Source organism: Panthera uncia, chromosome D2 (assembly GCF_023721935.1).
Source record: "Panthera uncia isolate 11264 chromosome D2, Puncia_PCG_1.0, whole genome shotgun sequence".
In the NCBI taxonomy this organism is placed as follows: domain Eukaryota; kingdom Metazoa; phylum Chordata; class Mammalia; order Carnivora; family Felidae; genus Panthera; species Panthera uncia.
Window position 1 is genome coordinate 33,032,739 of NC_064818.1, and position 21,943 is coordinate 33,054,681.

Below are 21,943 nucleotides of genomic sequence, written 5' to 3' on the forward strand. Positions count from 1 at the left end.
ACTCTTGTCTTTTACAGTTGAGGAGCCTAGCCATCATGAATACTCTGACCAGACTCTCTACCCCATCCCCAGCACATTCAGCCTAAGAAGCATCTCCTGATATGGCTGTTTCCACCACCCACTTACTTCTCTCACCTGAAGGGGCTCAGTCAGGTCTCAATTACCACCACCACTACACCACCCCAGCCCTCATTCAGTGGTCCAGAACCTAGTCGTGGGCAACAGCCAGCCTGAGAGCAGAACCTAGCCAAGGATGAGGGCTCCACAAGGATGAACAGAGCCCTGGGACAGATGCTTAATTCTCTTTACCCTGCTCATCTCCTCCACAGGGCTTTTCTGGGATAAAGGATCTTGGAACTATAAACACTCTTTTTAAACAGAGCCTCTCACCAGAGAGATGGCTCCATTTACCCTGGACGAGCCTTAGAATAGCTCTAAATCTCGTACCAGCTCTCATGCCAGGATGCGTCCCCCAAGAAAACTGAGACGAGGTTCAGAATGACAGCAGGCAGAACTGGTGCCCAAAGAGCCCCCCACCTCCACCCTATCCAAAGTCAAGGGACTTTGGGTGGCATCCTACACTCACAGGCAGCTCACTGACAGGGAGCACCACTATCAGCAGAGGCCACCAGGGTAAGAGAGGGCTCAGGCTGAGCTCAGGCCAACCCTGACCAGAGCCCCGGGCTGGCCCAGGCCACAAGCCTTTCCTCACAGGAGCGAGAGGCTGCAAGACAAATGCGAGCATTAGAACAGCACAGCCAAGAGGCACAGCTGGGAGAGGGCAGTGCAGCCAAAGATACAGCCAGGTGGTGGCCCCATAGCCACCAGTACTGTCACGGAGGCAGCTCCAGGTGAGTAAGCAGCATCTTAGGGGAACAAACGAGCTGTATCCACTTTCTAGAGGCAAGCAGGTATGTGAACACACACACACACACACACACACACACACACACTCATACACACCCCCTCTCCAACCCACCAAACCCATTTGCAGGACCTGACTGGGGCCCTAAGGGTGAAGAGGATTGTGTTTAGAAACTTTAAAAGGACAGATAATAGAAGGAAAAGAAGCAGACAAAGGCATCCTCTACACAGACACAACTTAAAATAAAAATATGAGCTACCATTAATCCAGCAAGGCATCATATCAAGACATTCTACTATCTCATTTATTTTCATAACAGTGCTATCAGGTAGGTGCTATTTTATTCCCATTATACAGATAAAGAAGCTGAGGCTCTGGGAGGTTTAAGCTACTTCACACATTTTGAAGCTGGGATTTAAACTCAGTCTGTCTCACTCCAAGCCTCATGCTCTTAATATGATGTGCTGAGCCTCAGGAAACACCAAATCCCAACACGGTTCTTGGCTTATGGCAATTTCACCATCATCCCCGCTCCCACCACCTTTGACCTGATTTCTGACTCAGCCTTTCTTCCTGGCTCGTTGCTGAGGCAAGGCCCACTGAATATCCCAGTGGCTTTCTATTCCTTCCCACAATGCCATGTTCTTCCACCCACTCTTCTTTATGTCTTTGGGCCCTGGTCCCAGGGGCCCCTGCCTGGTATTAACAGCACCTCCAATCAGCTCCCCCACCCAGCAGAGGCCGAGCTCCCCAAGCTTACTAAGACAGATAGCTGGGCTGGGCTGACAGCTCTGGGGGGTATCCCTGAGGGGCTTCAGGACGAGCCAGGGAGACAGAAGCCAGATTGTGCCTCCCTCACACTTACTGGCTGAGGAGCAGAGAGAAGGCTGGGGCTGCATGCCTGCAGAGGGGGCTGTTCTGTCCCGGGAGCTCCGTCCTTCAGGCACCGAGCTGCCATTCCCAGTGCGGAGCGGGGCAGCTAGCCAGCCAGGGCAGGGCAGGGCAAGGCAGAGCAGCCAAAACAAACAGAACAAGGCAGGTGAGCGAGCAAGCCAGACAGGACCCAAGCCCGTGGCACTGCAGAGCCGGGGCAAGGCAACGCCTCGGGCTGCTGTGGACACTGGACCACATCCCACGCTGCCGCCTCTGCCAGAGAGGCCTCCCAGCTGAGAGCCCCGGGAAGGTGCACAGACTTGGGCTTGTGGCTTACAGAGGAGCCTTCAAACAGACTGTACAAGGACCCCTGCTCCCAGGGAAGATGTTCTAGGGTGCTAGGCTACAAGGTCAAGAGCCCAGCAGTGAAGGAGCCACTGACTCCACCAGCATCACCAGAACTGAATTGCTCTGGCCTTAATCCCAGCAGCCCTAGAGGTACTGTTGTTTATTGCTTTATACATTTATGCTATTTTTTTTTTCGTTCCCAAAGGTTTATTGCCCCCTTACTGCTCCTGTGTGTGTTCTCTTAGCTCTGTCCTGCAGCATTTCTCCATCTTTTCTGAGAGCCTGGCCTCAGGCCACTTACTGTGGCAAAGGGAACAATTCCAGGAGGCCAAACCAAAGAGCAGGGCAGAGATTCCCAGGGGTCTGGCCTGCCACGCCCTCCCACACCCCCTGGCCCTCCTGGCCAGGCCCAAGCTTAGGGTGGTGGTCCTCACAGGACCACCTGGATATGGCCAAATGTGGTTCTGGCTCCATCATTCATGTCAAGACTTTGTGATGAGAGTGACTGATCCCAACGTGCCCAGGACCGTTCTAGTTTTAAAACTGAAAGTTCCACATTCTGGGAATCACCTCAGTCCTAGGGAAATTGGGACCATTGGTCACCCTACTAATGACTCACTATATTTAAGGGCTACTTCTGCAGGGGCTCAGGATGTCCCTGTACAGCGATGTCACATCATTATCAGCAACAGGAACAGTTCTCTGAGCCCTGGCCCTGGAAAGGCTTAGGAAAACCTCTAGGTTAGCTATTCCAGACCTGGGGTCAAAAAAGAGAAGCCTCTTGCCTAGCCCAGCCAGGCCAGACAGGGACCTCACAACCCACAGAGAGTAGCTTTTATTCCAAGCCCTCTCCTAGAGTCTAAGGAGTCACCATTCTCAGTTCTGGGGACAGACAAGACAGGTGCCCCACTGGAGCCAAGGTACCAGGGACACTGCTAGGGTCCCTTCCCAACCCTGCCAGCACCTACCTTTGAGGTCTTCATCTTCTGTGGTGGTGTTGCAGCTCTCTGTGGAGCCCTGTAGGCCAAAAAGAACATGTTTCTATAACACTCAGGCCCTTGGAAACCAGAGAAACTGAGCAAAACAGAAGCAGAGTATGTGCTCCTACAGGAGGTGCAAGGAAGAATCATAGGAAGTTCTATTTTCACCCTTGCCATCTGACTTTTATAACACCCTGGGTTCCCAGATCCCCTCCCAAGTCTTCCCCAACTCAGTAAATGACAATATCTATCTTGTTGTTAAAACCTACAGTCACCTTCTAGGTTTGATTCTAGGTTGAATCTTTGCTTTCTATTTTTTTAAAATGTTTATTCATTTATTTTGAGAGAGAGAGAGAGAGAGAGAGAGAACGCACAAGTAGAGAGGGGTGGTGAGAGAGGAGAGAGAGAATCCCAAGCAGGCTCTGAGCTGTCAGCACAGGGCCCGATGTGGGGCTCGAACTCACAACCCCTGAGATTGTGACCTGAGCTGAAATCAAGTAGGAAGCTTAACCAACTGAGCCACCCAGGCACCCCTCTTTCTCTTATATCTTAATTATCTAATCTAAATTCAAATCTCTTAGTTCTACCTCCAAAGTAAGTCCTGTCTCTTAACTCTTCATTTTTTTTTAAAAAAGATTTTATGTTTAAGTAACTCTACACCCAGTATGGGACTCGAACTCACTACCCCAAGATCAAGAGTCACATGCTCCACCAACTGAGCCAGCCAGCCTGGCACCTCTACCCCTTCTCTTTAAATGCACAGCTACTATTTGATTCCAAGTTACCAACATCTGGGACCTGAACTACAATAGCTTCCTGGGCCCCCTGCATCCATACTTGCTTACCTCCCTAAAGCTCTTGCCCATAACACAGCCAGAGGGGCTTTTCAAAGTGTAAATTACACTATATGACTCTCCTGCTAAGAACCTCCAATAGCTTCTCCTGACTGCTGGAATAAAATGCAAACTACTATGAAGTCCTACGAAGCAGGCCTGCCTGCTTCTCCAACATCATCACCCTGCCCCCCTTCCCCCCCCCCCCCCCCCCCCCCTCCCCCCTCCCCGGTCCCCCCCCCCCCCCCCCCCCCCCCCGCCCCTTCCCCCCCTCCCCCCATGCCACTCTCCCCTGGCTCCATGCTCTAGGCTCTGCTTCATTTCCTCTGTTCTGTATACATGCTAAGCTCCTACACTTGCAGCCTGCCTGTCTACGGCATTCTGCTCCAGAGTCAGCCCAGCTGTCTCCTTCCTATTGTTTAGTTTTTAGCTCAAAAATCACCTCTTGAGGGAAGTTCTTCCCTGGCCACTTAATTAAAGGCCTTGTTCACCCCCCCTTTTTTTACTTTGTATCATTTTCTTCATAGCATTTACCACTACTGGATTTTATCTTACTTATTTGGTTTTTGGTTTATTATCTGCCTCCCCCACACCTGTGGAGAGAGATTTTTATCTTGTCATGAGTAGTGAAAACAAAGTTACTGAGGGCATAGAGGGGGAGGCAATGGAGGATGTTCTAAGGGTCTGGTTATACTCTAGTCTGTTTTTCTAGCTAATTGCTGCCATTTAAGCCTCACAAGTCATGGAGTAAGATTTAATTATTATTATCCTCAATTTACAGAGAAGCAAATTGAAGTGCAGAGCACCAGAGTGACAGTGGCCCCAGATTCAAACCCAGGCCTGCCTGACTATAGAGCCTGAAGTATACTGCTGTCCAGGAAACAAACAAATGCACGGTATTCCCAGCCTGGACTCCACACATACTGTGGCCTCGAGGTGTGGCCTGTCATCTGCCATCTGCAGGACCCATAGACCCTGTGATCCAGCCCACCTGTTTCCTGCTGATCCATAAAGCAGGAGACCAGCTCAGGAGCCACTCACCTTGATCCCATCTGTAGCATTGTGCACCACGGTGGTTTGTGGCTCCTGTGAGAGAAGATGAAAATTACCCTCTTGACCTCAGGACAGACCTACAGCTTTTCCCTGAGGGACCCTATCCTTATCCCATCACAGACCCTATGATGACCACTGAGGCCTGCCCACCAGCCATTCCCACAAGACAAAATATCCTGGCTCAACTGGGTCCCAGACAGCTGGGAAACCCCAGATTTAGGGGACAGCACTGGCTGAGAAAGAAGGAGAGGCCTGGCACTTAACAAAAGCAGGTACCAGGGAAGCTGAGAGGTCAAGGGCCTCTGTCCCTGATTCCTTGATTCCTGCTAGATCTGAGTGTTCTTTCCCACGGGACAGGTACACTGGAGGAGCTGTGGGGCTGAGGGTCCAGGCCAGGCGCTGCCAACAGCATTCATCAAGGAGTATGTAGGAGGAAGGGACACAGGGAGAGTAGACTAGTCTCCCAGAAAGACCCAGGATGGCCCCTCAGCAAGCTGAGCCCAGAGAGCTGCTTGCTTTACCACCTTTCCCCAGAGTTCCTGTCCCTGTTGTGCCATAAGGCAGCACGAGGGTCCGGGTCTGCAGGCACAATTATCCCTCCTTCTCTCCCAGTCACCCCCCATGCTAACTCTCTAGTTAGCCACCACTAGCAGAAGGTGCTCTGGGAGCACACAGTGCCCCCAGCATGGGGCTCTCCAGGAACTCAGAGACCTCAGCACCATCCAGAGGTAAGGGACCCCAGCCCTCCTTCTTGTTCAAGGCTTTGCAAAGGAGAAGCCGAGGCAGATTTTATAAGGAGCCTCTAAGAACCGAAGTGCAGGTCCGAAGAAAGCTCCTACCCTCTTCTTTTATAAGCCACTCACCTTCCCGGCTCCCACAGCAGACCCATGGGGGCCCAGCCTGGGGCTGAGAGGTTTAGCTGAGAGCCCTGACCACTCTTCCCCCCCAAAAGCGAAAGGAGCAGGAGCAGCAGTTGTGCAGTGCGGGAAGGAGCATGGCCACATGGGACAATGAGGGGAAGGGGCCCACAGGGCAGTACACAAAGCAGCCTGCTCTATAGGGACTAGAAGGAAAGGGCCAAGGAGGCCTGGGAGGGAGGGCAAGAAGAGGAAGGGAGAAGGAGCGGGAGGCAGCCAGGGGCAGGGGCGGAGAAGCCGTAGTCAGGAGGTACCATGGCCGTCTGCAAGGGCGCGGGCTCTTGGGCTGGGCTTACGAGACTGTTTTTGTTGTTGCTCTGTGGCTGAGACAAGAAAACAGATGGTTTAGTTCCTCTAGAGTTACCAAAGCTGCTCAGGTTCGACTCCCAGACCTCCCTTGCCCCCCGGCCTGGCCCGGAGGAGCTAGGCCTGAGGTGGCCTCCATAATACTATGTGGATGGGAGCAATGGTCGGAGAGATGATCAATCCGAGGAGGGGAGTATTGGGAGAGGCCCAGAGACCTAGCTCTGGAAGCATCCTTAAGGTGGGATTAGCCCAGAGGCTTGTTTTAAAGCATCTCTCCAGAAATCTCTGCTTATGTCAGATGCCACGTCACTGCACAATCATACTTCGCTCAAAGAAATTCAGGATCTTCTTATTTTACAGGGAAAAAGAAGGGTGGTTTATAAGAGAGCAGAACAAAATTCAGAAACTCTGGGTCCCCTATCTGTGGGCAGTCTCCTGCTGCCCTTTCAACCTGCCACCTGCATTTCCTTTCCCTTAAAACATCAGCTCGGAGCCTGATCTGAAAAGAGGAGGAACATGAAGAGAAAAAAAAAAAACCTCGCCTAGAAGATGGTGGCGAGATTTCCTCGCCTAGAGGAAAGGGGGGGAATGTGACTTTGGATACAGAATGCACCCACTGCCCCCAGGGAGCAGAGACAAGGCTATGCAGTTGGCACAGATATATTTTCTGCCTGATAAATCTTGGATTTGCTCAACTGGGAGTGAGAGCAGAACTCCAAGGCAGGGCAGGTGAATCCAGGGTGGGTGGCTGTGGCTATGGTCCCAGAACCCAGCCCCCGGGAGAGTAGGCTGCCTAGCGGGCCAACATTCCTAACAGCAGCAGACCACTGGGATATCTCCTTGCCTTTTGAAATGTTATACTGAATGGCACAGCAAGGAAGGTGGGGGAGGATGGTGAGGAAGGAAGGAGGCTGATCTCCGGGGTGGGGGAGCCATATCTATAAGAGGCTCTTTTGCCTCTTACAATCCCCTCTGCTTCTTATGATACCCTCACCAATGTACTCAGTATCACTGGGAGTCCCAGTGGAGCCAGTGGCCACCAAAGAGCAGCCTGATGCCTGCATGTTCTTCAAAAGACAGAGAGACAAACATGTAGCTACCATCTCTGTGCAGGGCACAAATGAGGACACATTGGCAGTTAGGATGTGCTTCTTCCTTCCTAGGACACACACAGAAAGCTAGCAAGACTGTCCTACTTCTTCTTGACTGGAGGCTTCTTTTATGGCTCCTTAGAGACCAGACCTGAAGGCATCCAACCCTAGCTTGCTGTCAATGGCTGACATGTCCCCAAACCCAGTGCTAGGCATGGAACCTTAAGCCAGGTACCAAGTACTACCAGACTCCACTGAACTCTGCAGGCTGGAAGAGAGGGGTCCCAGGAATAGTCAGGACGTGGGTCTAAACTCACATAAACTCTGCTCTCTTCTATTCCCCACCCCCCTAGCTCAGCTACTAAGTCTGACCTGTTTGGGACTCATTGGATAAGGCTGCCTTCCCTGCAAAGCCTAGCTGAGACAGAGATCTTGGCAGGGAGCAAGAACTCCAGGGTGCCCTTAAGCCTGCCATATCTGCAGAAGGCTGAGATGTCACCCAGGTGGACCGACCTCTGGCTTTAATGGATGGTTTCATAACAATTCAGGCTGCTGTGCTCCCTCCCCTTGGTGGTCTGTGTCCCATGAGAAAGAAAGGTACGCTCTCTGGATTCTTTCAGCTGCTCCTCCTGAGGGGTGGGTGGGGAAGGATGAAATGTTGGGCACAGCCTGTTAATGGGCACTTGCATAGGGGAAAAGGCCGAGAGTAAGGCTTAGGGCTGTGAGCCTACAACCAGGTCCTCTGCCCACCACACAGATGCCCACCAGCTGCCAGTCTGTAGCAGGAGGCCCCAGTGAGCAGGGCCTCTCCTCCTGAGCAATAGCGAGTGAGGGTCTCTCCCTGTGACTGCCACCTGGCTCCGAGTCCCTCCTAGCTTCACTTCCTGCCCTGGGCTGCTGGAGGCAGTCCAAGCTCTGCAGCAGGGGGTGCCATACCATACATTCCGATGCCCGTTTTTTAGGTCACCGGGAAACCTTGGGCAATGGCCCCTGCTTGGCAGGACAGGCCACACTTGCCCACACAGCACAGACATGCAGTGAGGATGAGTGAAGCACACGCACATGGCAGAATGGGTTTGCGTGGCTGGCAGGCGGGCACGCAGGCAGCATGGAGGAGGCAGATGGGTGGGCAGGCAAGGCTCACCATTAGGTGCACGCTGGAACTCGACTTCCTTTTCTGGACACACCACAGCGAAAGGGAAAGAGAAGGGGAAAGAGGAGGTAAGAAGAGAAGCACAGAGACGCCGCAGGTTAGTGCAGCAGCGCGGGCTCTGCCTCAGGAGGAAAGAGTGGAAGAAGGAGACCTGGAGCCCAGCACCAGAAGGATTAAAACAGCACCTAGACCACCAGGCACACAAATCCCTCCAGACCCTGGGAGAAGACCTCCTTTGCTGTCAGGTTCACAAACACAGATTTAGTATATTCTAAAATGTCTCAGCATTGCTCAAAGCTTTGTGAAGAGATTAACTCACAAGTTTATGAAGGTAACATTTTGCTGCAAATTGATAGGTTTGGGCTTACAAGGCTGGCTCTCCTATAAGGTTATTTATTTTCTCTCATTACTAGGTCTGCCCAAAATTTGGGCAAGCAGCTACCAGGTAAATAGCAAAAGCCACTCGGGGCCATCCTCAGCTTTAGAGACATTATACTTCTGAACCTAGTTTTTTTGTTTGTTTGTTTGTTTTTTGCCGCACCCCTATACTGCTTTTCAGATAAAAATGTTGAGCTTCTGAAAATCATCTGGTAAACAGTGAATTGGTAGCATCCCTTTCTTTGTCAGTGTGGCCATGCTCATTTATAAGACTACAGTATCTCACTGCATTTTGGAATTAGTGGGAAATGGGAAAATAGGAGTGCTGGTGATTAAAAGTGCGGTGATGACAAAGACATCAAGATGTGAACCAGGGGGAATGTTGAAAGCAGTGATTCTTTAGCCCTCAGCCAGATGCTCATGGACTTTATGCTCAGATGTGAAACAAGAGCATAAACATAAAGACCACATGGAACACTGAAAGTACATCTCAGAAGGCTGTGTCTAAAAGGTGAAAGCACTTTATAATTAGCTTGCTGGGAGACAGAAGTACCCTTGGAACATGTCCTATCTGTTGTCTGACTACTATTCTAGGCACAGTGAACATGTCAGATAAATGCTCCTTTCCTCAAAAGCCTGCATTCTACTTTAGAAGACATCTTCAGCACGGTATTAAATTGAAAAGAAAGGGACTACAAGTATTGAAAAGAATTGAAAATTACATCTAAAGGAAAAGAAAGCCTAAATATAATTGGGCTGCTTCTGCTTCTTTTTTAAATTTATTTTAAATTAAAAAAATTTTTTTAAGTTTTATTTATTTATTTTTGAGAGAGAGACAGAGTGAGTGAGTGGGGGAGGGGCAGAGGGAAAGGGAGAGAGAGAATCCCAAGCAGGCTCTGTGCTGTCAGCACGGAGCCTGACGCAGGCCTCGAACTCACACACCATGAGATCATGACCTGAGCCGAAACCAAGAGTTGGACTGTTAACTGACTGAGCCACCCAGGGGCCCCTCTTCTTCTTTTTTTAAAAAAATCATCTCTGTGCCCAATGTGGGGCTAAACTCACGATCCTGAGATCAAGAGTTGCATGCTCTACTGACTGAGCCAGTCAGAAACCCCTAATTGGACTTCTTTTGCATTAGTCTTTCATTTATGCCCAAAAATGAGATTTTACTTCCAAAATTATTCCTCAAAAAGAGGAAGGTGCGCTACATCCATACTTATCCTTTTATTCAACTAGAGTGTTTACAATGTTAGGGAAGGTCCATCTTTTTAATCTCCTCTGCGCCTAGCAAAATGCCTTAAAGTTAGCATATGATCAACAAACTTTTGCTGAGTTGAACTGGGTTTGTGGACACTGGTTTCTCCCCAGGCTAAAGCAGAGCACAGGTTTCTAACTTGCCCAGAATCACTGGAGTGAAAACTGCAGGAACACTGACCAGGCCTAATCTTGGTTCTTGTGATTTTCAGGAACATGCTGTCAAGCTTTCACCTGGACTTCACCTTAGGTAGAGCACTTTCTATTGTCTGCTTCACCTAATGGGGAGTAAGTTCTCAATTCCAGCTGCCTCTCTTTTTCCTAAACTGTCCTGCAGGAAAACCTAAGATAATCCTCTTCTACCCAAGGGCTAGTTTCTACTGGGTTAGTAGACTTCTTTCAGTTCCTCTCTCCATCCTTTCAGGGCTTTGCCCTCAACCATGTATAGTTGAGCTCCTCTCAACCAGCACACTGCAGCACTGTTTCAATACCAGATCATTTTTAAAGAATCACATCTCACTTTTATTTAAAAATTAAATATTTATTTAAAATTTGAAATCAGAAAAGGGTTCAAACCTACTTTCCATACTTAAACAAATATTCAAATAGTACTTAAGGAAATGGCTATATCCCTTGTTTTTTTCTTTTCTTCCTTTATTTTTTTAAAAACTGGATGGCCATTCTGGCCTTGGGGCTAGTCCTCAACTAGAGGCCTCTCAGGATCTGAGAGTTTGTGCCCTCCCCCACCCCAGAGTCTTGTCCTCACAAGTGGCTGTCATTCTTCTACAGACCCTGGGTCCCTATACCACTATTAAATAAGTCTAACCAGAACCTGGGGTCCCTAAATTCAAGAAGAGTCGATGCTCAAACCAATGCTAATAGCTCAGCATCTTGTGAAAACTTCTGGACAGTGAGAAACAAACCTCTCTACAGATCTTAAACACCAGGAATTGGGAAGGGGAAGCTGGGAAAGAAAGGTGGGTCTATAAGAGCCCAGGATGCTCACAGGTCAGCATCTTTTGAGCAACTTCATAGGCCTCCCTCATATACACATGTGGTGACCTTGACCTTCAATAGAGTCCAGAAAAGTTGAACCCCGCATATCTTGTGTTGCCCTCCCCTCTGCCTTTGCCAGTACTTCCATCCAGCCACGCCATTCATTGTTATATACACGTTCCTGATTCTAAAAGGTCTGTAGCCACATTATAAGCAACTTGGAAAACAAAGAAGGAAAAAAACCCACCTAATCCTATTTGTCTTGCTAGTCTTTTTTCTTACACAATTAAAAAAAACATCATTATAAGCTACATACAAGTTGATGCCTTACTTTTTGAAACAAACAGTATTTTGATTTTTACTCTGATTATCAAAGTAATGCACGGTCTAGGTAAAACAGGTAGAAAACACAGAAAAATATATAAAATAAAAGTTTCCCCAATTCCCATCATCCAGTAAAGTTACTATTAATACTTCATGGGGTTTCTTCCAGTTCTTTTTCTATCCACATGATATATACCAAATATAATAAAAAACATATCATTTTTTCAAACAAAATTTAGATGATAGTGTATGAATTGCTTTATATCCCACTTTTTTTCACTTAATATAAAACATTATATAGTCATGAAAATTAATAACTTTGTAAAGTCTAGTAAATGGATTTCTTGTAATTATTTGGTCATTATCTTATTGACTTTTGAAATTGTCTCCAATTTTTTCAATTACAAATGTCATGTTGAACACCCTTCCACTTTCAGTTTTTTTATTTTGAATTATTTTTTTTTCTAAAGTTTATTTATTTTTTTTAGTCATCTCTCCACCCAGCATGGGGCTCAAACTCACAACCCTGAGATCAAGAGTCATACGCTCTACTGCTCAACCAACTGAGCCAGCCAGGTGCTCCTTGAATTCTTTCTTTAGGACAAATTCCCAGAAGTAAAATTAAAGGGTAAAAACAGCAGGAACATTTTTATGGCTTTTGACATGCAGACTGTTTCAGAAAGGGCCACTGTTATTTATGCTACTATCACAAACTTAAGAGTCAAAAAATGGCACCTCATTTCAACCTGCATTTCTTTGTTACTAGCAAGGCTAAACATCCACATTTATTAACCAGTTCTACCTCCTCTTTATGGGGTTGTCAGTGCATCTTCTCTGACCACTTATTTACTGGATTTTAGGGGGGATTCTTATTTGTTAGAGAAAGCTTTTTTGTATAAAAATAATATTAACCCTTCCCATCATACCTGCTGTGAATATTTTCCTCAACTTGTTGCTGGCCATTTAATTTTGGATGATTATTCCCTTCTTAAACATTTGCATCTTTGCCTCTGATCCAGCTACTATATTCAAAGTCTTCTCTCAAGCACAAAACTCATGTACTGAGCACATAGCAGGATCAGGCACTGGGTTCCCCACATACGTTCTCATTTAAAGCAATTTATTTAACGATTTTTTTTTTTTTGCCTAGCCCTCCTCCTTCTCAGTGCTCTGTAAGGTCAGACATTGTTGTACACATCTGTTCTTCTCCCACCTCTTCTGTGTTTTCTGTTTCCTTTGATGATTCCTCTTCTTCCAGCCTCTCAATGACAGATAGCCCTGAAAATATGCATTTACTGAACTTTTAAACCTTCATGCGCTTTAGATTCATATGGGAGAAGGGGAGTATTATTAAATTCAGATTCCACCTCCCACCCAAAGCTTCCTGAATCTGAATTCCAGGGTGGATCCTGGAATCTATATCTTTTTAATTAGCTCCTTAAGCTAATATTACAAGGCTATGCCTAACACTCATCCTTGGAGGCAGCCATCTAGAAAGTTCCATCAGAAACCTGTCCTTCAATGTCTCCTTTATCCATCTTTTCACTATCACCTCGGCTGTTACTGCTTTATTTCAGGTCCTACGTCATGCAATCACTTTTTCCTTCAGGCTTTCAGAGCTACTGAAGTTCCCAGAATCACCATACTGTTTCAAACCTATACATCTTGTGCTATTTCCTCTGCCTGGAATATCCCCCCCATCTCCTGCCCACTTCAACCTAGCAAGATCAAAGGAGTTCTTCAAACTCAGGTCATGGGCCATCTCCTTCAGGAAGATTTCCTGTTTTGGCTCAGATGCTGGCCTCTGCTCCCCCAGAACCTGCCCTATATACACCTCCCTCATAGACCTTACCAGACTATGGGCACTGCTGGTTTCTCTGTCTCTCTCCAACTCTGAACACCTTACAGGGTGGACTATGGTGTTATCTTCCCAGTTCCTGAAGCACGGAATTTGGCTGAATGAGTGAACTCCTGTGATTCACTCATATGAGCCCTATCTGCAGGTCCAGTACTGACCTCTTCCCTGGGCTACCCCAGGTACTTCCCAGCACCTTAAAAGTCCTCTCCACCCAGATCTTCACCTGTCTCTCAATCTCAGTGTGGTCAAAATAAAACTCTGGCCATCAAAATGGGCATTCCTTCACAATTACTCCCATTTTTAACAGAGTTACTACCAATTCTTCCAATCTTCAAGGAACTGTGACATTATCTTTGATGGGTCCTTTTTAACATATTCAGTGTCAACTTCCTTTGAAGTTGGGGCAGCCAACCTCTAATCACAGCCTCCCATTCTTGGATACAGCTGGACCAATTATCTACAGGCACTGCCTATTCTTAATATTTGTTTATTTTTGAGAGAGAAACAGAGTGTGAGTGGGGGAGGGGCAGAGAGAGAGGGAGACACAGAGTCCGAAGCAAGCTCCAGGCTCTGAGCTGTCAGCACAGAGCCCGATTCAGGTGTCGAACTTGTGAACGGCAAGATCATGACCTGAGCCAAAGTCAGATGCTTTACCAACTAAGCCACCCAGGTGCCCCTAGGCAGTGCCTATTCTGATTAGTTGGTGCCTGTGCTCTTCTGGTAGTTAAGTATTTTCAATATTAGCTCTTTCTATTTCTAATCACCTTTTCTTCACTCTATGCCCAGATCATTCTAATTGATACCTCTGTGTCTAGTTCCCACCCTCTTCTATTCATCCTTATACCCTTAGCCAAATCTTTTGAAAGCATAGCTCTTGCTGTAGCTTCCCTGCTCAGTGGCCTATATTTCCTGTGGTCTGACACACAAACCTCTAATCCCTCTGCCCAACCAGACCAGTCCAGCTGTATTTTAGATATCCTTCTACCACAAACCCCATGTTCCAGTTGAGCAGAGAACATCAATATGCATGACAGAACCCATACAATTACTTTGTTGTTTTTAAGTTATAGAAGGAATGCCTTTTCATTTTAAGGAAAAATACATGTGTACAAACTAAAAAATGAAAGATATGTCTTTCCACTCTGTCCTCACCACCAATCCCATTCACTAGAGGCAATCAGTGACTGGGTTCCAGTCTTCCTACATCCTTTAAGCTTTCTCCAATAAGCTTTTGCCCAGAAGCTTCTTGGACTGAACCATGCAATGCAGGGTCCAGAATCAATACCATTCAGTGCCTAGCTGATTTCAGGTATGTCCATTTTCCTATTCTATTAACTTTGCAACTTCTCAAAGCTAGATGAAAACTACATCACCCCTTCTATCTCTTGTGTGCCCCTAGAATTGAGTACAGCACTGGGCCTCTGATAGGTCCTTATTAAATACTTTGCAAAGAACAATTGATTCTAGCTTCTTTCCCAGATAGAAATATGCAAACTTTCTCTCCAACTAAACCTTCCACCTTTTCCTAACTTGGCTCCACCCATCCAGTTCATGTCCCTATAACTGGGGGACTGCTGGTCACCCCCAACTCTATGTCAGCAGGTGTGTGTGGAGCCCAAGATCCCCTCCTTGGGGCAGAAGTACACAGAAGCAGGCATGCAGAGAATGAAAAAGAAGAAGGGGAGGGGGAGGGAAACGGGGCACACATATATATCTCAGCGGGGACATAAGATCCAGGGGAAAGGCCCAATTTAAACTTTTGTTGGAATTTAAGTTTGGATAATTTCATAGTTTGAAATACCCTATGGTGTAAATTGGTAGGCTTCAGGATAGTATGAACTCCTGCCCCAGCCCCAGGACCTGTTCTGCCCCCAAACATTTACAGAACACTCTGGGACCTGTGAAGACCTCTAGCCACCTCTCTTCCACCTTTCCCAAGCAGCCACTCCCACTAGGGCTTTCTGCTGGTCCCTGTGGCCCCCTGTTCTTTTGCCACAATCCCGTAGGGAAAGCTCCCTAAATGGAAACAAGCTGTGATACACCATGTCCTTCATCTGTTTTCTGAGGAGGCTATGCCTCAAGAGAGTACAAGACACTTTCACTTAGCGGTATTTGAGCTGGGTTCTGGAAGTGCTTTGGAGATAAGGACAAAAAACTAAAAGGATAGTGGCTTCCAGTTCCAAGCCCTGGTACCCTGAGTTAACCAGGCAAACTTTGCTTTCATTTGTTAAAAAGGATCTGCACTCTAAAAAGAAAAAGAAAATGAGAAGACTGACCCAAATGACCTAAAAAAAAACCCTGAGAGTCAAGCCATGGAGATGAGGCATGTGTCTGTAGTCAGGTTCAGGATTCAGCTTTAGTAAACTATAATTTAGATCACTTCCTCTGAGTCTTCATGATCAAACTAGGGTCAAAAGAAACACATCTTCCTCCTGCCCTCTCAGGCCAATGGAACCTGCTGTTCTGAGCACAAAGGTTTCCGGTTTTAAAGCAGAAAAGCAAGGATAGGAGGGTTTCTGGGAAAGGAGGAACAAAGTGCCAAGAACCCCCCATAGAGACATTGGGAGAGAGACCAGTCTCAGGCCAGAGGGGTGGAGACACCTACCTTGACACCACCGTCCGACTTCTTGTTCAGTAGGCTTTTGGCAGCTGTGAAAACAAAAAGGAAAATCAAGTCTCCTGCATTGTACTCTCTCCCTAACCTGAAGTCTGGCAGCCGGATCCGCAAGAGTCCGCTGTGTCTGACAAGGGGGCCAGGAGTCTCCTGAAGCCCCTGGAAAAGGGCCCTCCTGGTAGCCTCAAAGCAAGAAGGGCATCTCAAGCTGCGTCAGACCCTCAGGGTGGCACCCTGGGATCTCTTCTGCCACGGAAGTGGGCTCAGCAGAAACAGGGACACACTGCACTTAGGAGGAGAAATCACATTCAATACTGGAGCTGCCTGGGGTACTAGGAACTCTGCCTTCAACAACTTCACCCAGGTCTGGAAGCAGAGTGCCAGGGTGAAAGGTGAGGGCTCCGTCCCTAGATGCCATGAAATTCCTCAGAACGGCCAAGCTGGAAGGATGCAAGACATCTCCTGAGAGCTCTTAAGAAACAAGAGTGTCACAGTTCACAAAGGAGACCAGACGTGAGGACAGACAGACACAGACACAGAGACCAGGACCACCTACAGGAGGGTTTTGCCAGGGGGTTGAAGCCTTGACTGGGCAGGTCCTTACCAGGCTTACTGGGTCCTATCTGCCCCTCTTTCCTCAGTCTACTCTCTGGACCCACTGAGCAGGAAGGAGTGGGCAGAATAATGAGGTATTAAACAGATTCTAGCCAGGCACAGGATGAGGCTCAAGGCTGATGAGCTTCGTGTAGGAAGGCTGGTGATGCCTGCTGGTCACCAAGGCCACAGGAAGGTAGCAGACAGTGGATGGCAGAGTCTGGGAGGCACAGGGGGATGGAATCAGCTGTCTGATCCACCATGACAACTGGCTCTCCCGGTTGCTACCTGTATGACCTTGAGTGAGTTAACCTCCCTGAACTTCAGTTTCTTCATCTATAAAATGGGATAAAATAGGGCCTAGGTCACAGGACAGTGGTGAGGATCTAATGGGACCATGCATGAAAAGCACTAAGCAGAGTCCTTGACACAAAGCAAGTACTCACTAAGTGTAAACCATTGTCACTGTTACTGCTGCCATTCTTCCCTTCAGGTGGCCATTCCTACCCTAGTTGGGTCCCATCTAAGACTAGGGATCTCTCCATCACAAGAATTCTGACGTCCCAGAAGTGGCCTATGGTCCTATCTCCATGCTGGGGCGACTTAAAATTTATTTATTTTTCATGTGTTTACTACTATGCCCGACCACCTACTGTGTTAAGTGCTTTATATACACCAGAGTTTTCAACCCTGGCTGCCCATTAGAATCACTTGGGGAGCTTAAAAAAATCATTATGCCTATCCCCTGCCTAGGATTCTGATTTTATTTGTCTGGGGTGGGGGGTGTAGGCATCAGGGTGTTTTACAAGCTGTCCTATATAGGCAGGGTTGAAAGCCTTCGACATACATGATCGGAATCATCGCCACGTGATTTATTATCCCCACCGGAGAAATGAGGAAACTAAGGCTGGGAGGGCTGACATGACTTGTTCAGGATGTGGCAGGGCTATCATCCAAAACCAGGGATGGCTCTCTCTACGGCTTCTGCACTCTACAGCCTTTCAGACCTGGAGGCCTGCAAATGCCAGACTTCACAATTTTGAGAGGCATGGCTTCCTCTGTGGGGTCTGCCAACAGTGCTGACAAAGCCTAGTTCTAGCATTGGGCAGCTCCAGCCATGCCCGGGACTATCTCTGGGGGCTCCCGCTGGCCTTCGCCCTCAGGCAGGCCAGGCTCTCAGCCGTCTGGAGGAAAGCCTCCTGCTGCCCAGCTCCACGTCCCCAGGCTATTGCCTCCTGAGAGTTGGCAAGCGCCCAGCATGCACGGCTGGTTAGGGGGCTCTGTGACACCAATGCGCTCGCAGATGCCAAGTTAGGTGGTCCGTCCGGCATGCCCATCTCAGCCCGCAAGCATGGGACTCGCCTCCCTGGTGAGTGGGCCTGGCATGCTGGCCCTCCTGGTGGGGTGGCAGGGAGCCGAGGCAGGCGGTCGGGGGACTCATGCCACGTACCTTGCCCGGCCAGGCCGGCGGCGCTCGCGGCAGGCGAGGCGGGGGCGGAGCTCTGCCTGCCAACTGAGGGGATACAATCTCTCAGTGCACAGAGCTGCCGCAAAGCCACAGGGGCCAGTCAGCAGCGAGCATGCCCCAGCACGAGGCGCGGGAACCGCTGGCCGCCCACGCACAGCAAGGCCCAGGCGGCGTGGCCAAGCCAGCCGAGCTGGGGGAGCGAAGGCGCCAGGGGCAGGCTGATGAGCAGGTGCAGCCAGCCCTGCAGCAGTCTGGGGATCTGAGAGGACTGGGTTCGGTCAGGGTGTGGGGATTACCACAGCTCCAGCACCTGTCCCATAAGCACCTCAGGCGAGGGTCTAAAGCCTGAATCGGTGAGAGATGGTGTCCCTTCTGAGGCAGCCGGGCCCTCGCTTGAGGCTGTTGAGGAAACTGAGCCTCACCTTCAGACCTTCCCTCCTTAGGGGACTTACATGAGGATATTATCAGAGAGCCCTTTTCCTCTGGCCATATTCCAAACAGGAGGGACACTGGCACTCGGGGCCAGGGGTGGGTGCATGGCCCTTGTGCAGCTTGGTTCACTGATGGGCCCTAGCTGCCTATCCCTCTCTTATTCCTCTAACTCCTTAGAGACACAGGTTGCTTGCCCTCTTCAAGGGAGGTAGCCAGCTTTTCTCAGCCTGTATTTCAGTATTCTGAGGGTGAAGATGCCCAAGAAATGAGCCTCAAGAAAGAAAACAAAGGCTGCTGAAGCAATACATTCTAGAAGCCCTGATTCCACTATTAGCTAACCTGCTAGAGTCTAGGGCTAAGCTGCACCCTCTATTTGGGGTAAATTCAGAAAATGGCCTAGTTCATGCCCAAAAAAACACACAGGTGCCCTTCCTTCTTGATTATACCTGGTGACACCATTTTCTGCAGCAGCTTTTAGAGACAGGCTCTATCCCCAGATGTCCCAGAGTCATACTAGAGTGCTTGCAGCACTTTTTTGGGTCTCCTCTGACCCAGGGCAAAGTGAGCTCAAAGGCTGACAAGGTCTGGGCAGCAAGGACAGGAGGCTCTTTAGGGATGAGTGAAAGTGCTCTGTCCTAACAGAGAGACCAATTTCCTGAAACCAGGATACCAATTTTCTGAAATGGGACGGGGGAGGGAGGTTGATGTGGAGGCCTTGGGACAGGGCACATGCTACTGATTTCCTGGTCTAGAAGAAACGCAGTGGCCTGTCTTCACATTTCTTCTACTCGGAGAGACAACAGATCACCATTCTAGGTCAGCACAGAAATGCCCTTGACCGTCTTCCAGAAAGCTCTCACACTGAGAAAGTAGAAGCTTCAAGTAATTGGAAGACAAGAAGCCTGATGTGGAACTACAGGTCCATCTCTGTTGGAGGCAGCCAAGCTGTGCTGTCCTGCTCTCATTTGTGAGAGTTGAATCCAGAACCAAAGTCTTCCCTTTATGGATATCTACATAAGAATGAGTCCCAAACCAGCAACACAGGGGATGGGCCTGAGGTGGGATACTTCCCTGGTTCACTTTCCAGTCCTGACCCCCCCAGGGCCCTATGGCTCTCACTTGGGTAGAGCTCATGAAGACCCAGGACTTCCCACCTGCAGTATCCTCAGACTCAGGGCCCTTAGGTTATCGTGAATCAGCACAGACAAGCCCCTCCTGATCAAGGGGGCAACCCTGGCCCAGAGTGGCTGTCTACAGGAGTGCTGCCACACAACTCTGTCTCCACGTCAGCACAGGAAAGCAAGGGAAGGAATCTTGCTATGAGAACAAGAGAAAGGGTCTTCAGCCAAAACAGTGGGGCTGGGGGTTGCGAGGCTGTGGAGGCCGGAGGGGAAAAGGCAAGCTGGGAAGAGACCTTCTTTCTTCAGTTAAGTTCTGACATTAACCTTTTCCTCACAGAAAGCCACTGGGCTTCCCCACTGAGGGCAAACAATGATGGGGTTGGGGTGGGGTGGGGTGGAGTGTCTTGCATCTTAAAAAGACATGCCAAGTGTGATTTACAAATTACTGGTCCCAACCATCCCAATTTCTCAGGCAAATTTAAGCAAGTTGCTTTCCCTTCATCCTGCTGGTCTCTATTTCTTTACTTTTACACAACTAGTATCACAGAGCATATTTTAAGCACAGTCTCTACAAAATGTTTAAGCATCTGGAAAAATTTCTATTAGTCATCCCTACTTAGACACAATAAAGTAGAGATGGTCCCAGTAGGCAAATTAATGGTGGTGATTGAGAAGATTCACTACATCTCATCTCTTTCTTTTCCCCAGCACATTGTCCAATACCCTAGTGACTGGCTAAAAGCTTAAAGTGCTAAGAGTCTTTAGAGAACTAAATAAGAATCCCCAGGGACAAGGTAAATGGGAGGCTGGGCAGTTTACTCTTTGGGAGGGTTTAGGGAATAGAATTCGTAAATGTGAACCCAAGAGAAGTCCCCCAGAATCTCATGTAATAGGACCCAGCAGCAGCAGCCCCTCAAAACAGGGTCATCTTCATATTGGTCAAGGTATTGCCTCAGACACCCACCACTGGGATGACAACACCCTGTTCTGACCCACTCACCTCAGTGGAATTAAAGTGCACGGCTGGGAAAACATACCTGAGAAGTTTCTGGAGACAAGCATGGTCGTGAGGATGGCACCCTGGGGAAAGAAGAAGGGCCTGTCAATTCAGCTGGAACTCTCGAAAAGCATAGCCTGGTCTCAGGCAGAGGGCAGCTGCTGTCCAGAGCCTCAAGGCCTCAGGTCTTTGGGGCTTCCCAACATGTACAACTTTCACAGCTCAGCTCCAGCCAGAAGGGGAGCTTCCTTTTTGATGGGGTAGGACAGGCTTTTGTCCTGTCAAAAGCCATGATTCCAGGATGCTGGCAGCCTGGAAAGGCAAGACTCACCTTCAGTTTTCTCCGTGCGTTGAACTTGCGCAAGCACTCCACAGTCTCTTGACGATGCATCATGGACGCCACCGTGGATCGTTGCTGGAACCCAAACAGACAGGCCTGTGAGCCCTCCTGCCAGGTCCTCTGCCCCTCACCCTAGTCCTAGCACTGTTGGCTCTGTGCTCAGCCACCCCTGAGTTGATCTGAAGATAAAATGAGGTCATAGATGTGAAATGCTTTTACAACAAAAGCACTATCCCGAACTCAAGGTTATATAAGGACAAAAATCCGAACATGAAAACATCACTGATAACTGATGCTAGATTAGGAGGGTGCATGAGACAGCACTCTCCCCTTCCTTGGGAAATGGGAGGCTACGGAATGGAAGAGAGTATCCTGTGTGTTGTGATCCTCATGCAGTAACTCCTTCAGCAACTGCTGGCTGAGCATGTACTGCACTCCTGAGCAGTGAGAGAACAGGCAGTGTTCCTGCTCTCTACAGAGAATGTTCATCCCTTCCAAGAGCCCCTCTCATCACACCCCCACAAGGACCTGAAAGCTGATCTGAGAAGCTAAGGGTCTTCACCTTGAAGTATCAATTCTTTTCATCATTTTGGATGGTAATTTCTCTTCAGTGTATCACCGCTAACCTCCTTCCTCCTTAAAGAGTCCACTGGAAATGATTTACAATTATGATGATTTACAATGATTTCCTTGATGACTCAGGGTCATCAATACAAGCATCAATTATTATGTAATATTTTAATAGAGTGATGTCCTCAGGAGCTACTGAGTTATATAGGATGGTGGAGGGTGGGGCCTATGAGAATGACTCCCAGGACATAGTATAATCCCCAGTTCTTGAGTATCTGTTTTAAGTTGCTCACTGCCCCCCTCCTCCCTTTGCTGTTGCTGTCTTGGCTAGTCTGCTAGAAAAATAAATCCCACAACATGCAGCCTGGTGCCCCTCCATGGGGCTGCCCCATAATCCTTCCCCTCATCCCTGGCCCACTCCTTTTCCTGGTTCCCAAAGCAAGTCTGCCAACCTCCTCTTCCCTTTCCTGAGTCTTATAACTTCACTTCCTCCTCCACAGCATAAATTGTTCCACAAAGAGAAATGAGAGATCATCACACAAGAACTCCTTCAACTTCAGACCCCCATCCACAAA

At 48.5% G+C, this 21,943-nt stretch overlaps 1 protein-coding gene across 6 annotated transcripts in view; it reads right to left on the reverse strand.

Annotated features, from left to right (window-relative positions):
• The window catches only part of CAMK2G (calcium/calmodulin dependent protein kinase II gamma), an 87,204-nt gene that overhangs the window by 4,894 nt on the left and 60,367 nt on the right, over positions 1-21,943 (reverse strand). For 3 of the 6 annotated variants that reach the window (XM_049646230.1, XM_049646235.1, XM_049646234.1), the window contains 7 exons: positions 20,790-20,873; positions 20,499-20,541; positions 15,838-15,881; positions 6,124-6,192; positions 4,941-4,985; positions 3,055-3,103; positions 1,731-1,844 (listed from right to left, as the gene is read on the reverse strand). In XM_049646230.1, coding sequence (XP_049502187.1) covers positions 1,731-1,844; positions 3,055-3,103; positions 4,941-4,985; positions 6,124-6,192; positions 15,838-15,881; positions 20,499-20,541; positions 20,790-20,873 — 448 coding nt within the window. The remainder of the gene's footprint in view (positions 1-1,730; positions 1,845-3,054; positions 3,104-4,940; positions 4,986-6,123; positions 6,193-15,837; positions 15,882-20,498; positions 20,542-20,789; positions 20,874-21,943) is intronic. The other 3 variants (XM_049646231.1, XM_049646232.1, XM_049646233.1) reach the window with 3 other exon arrangements.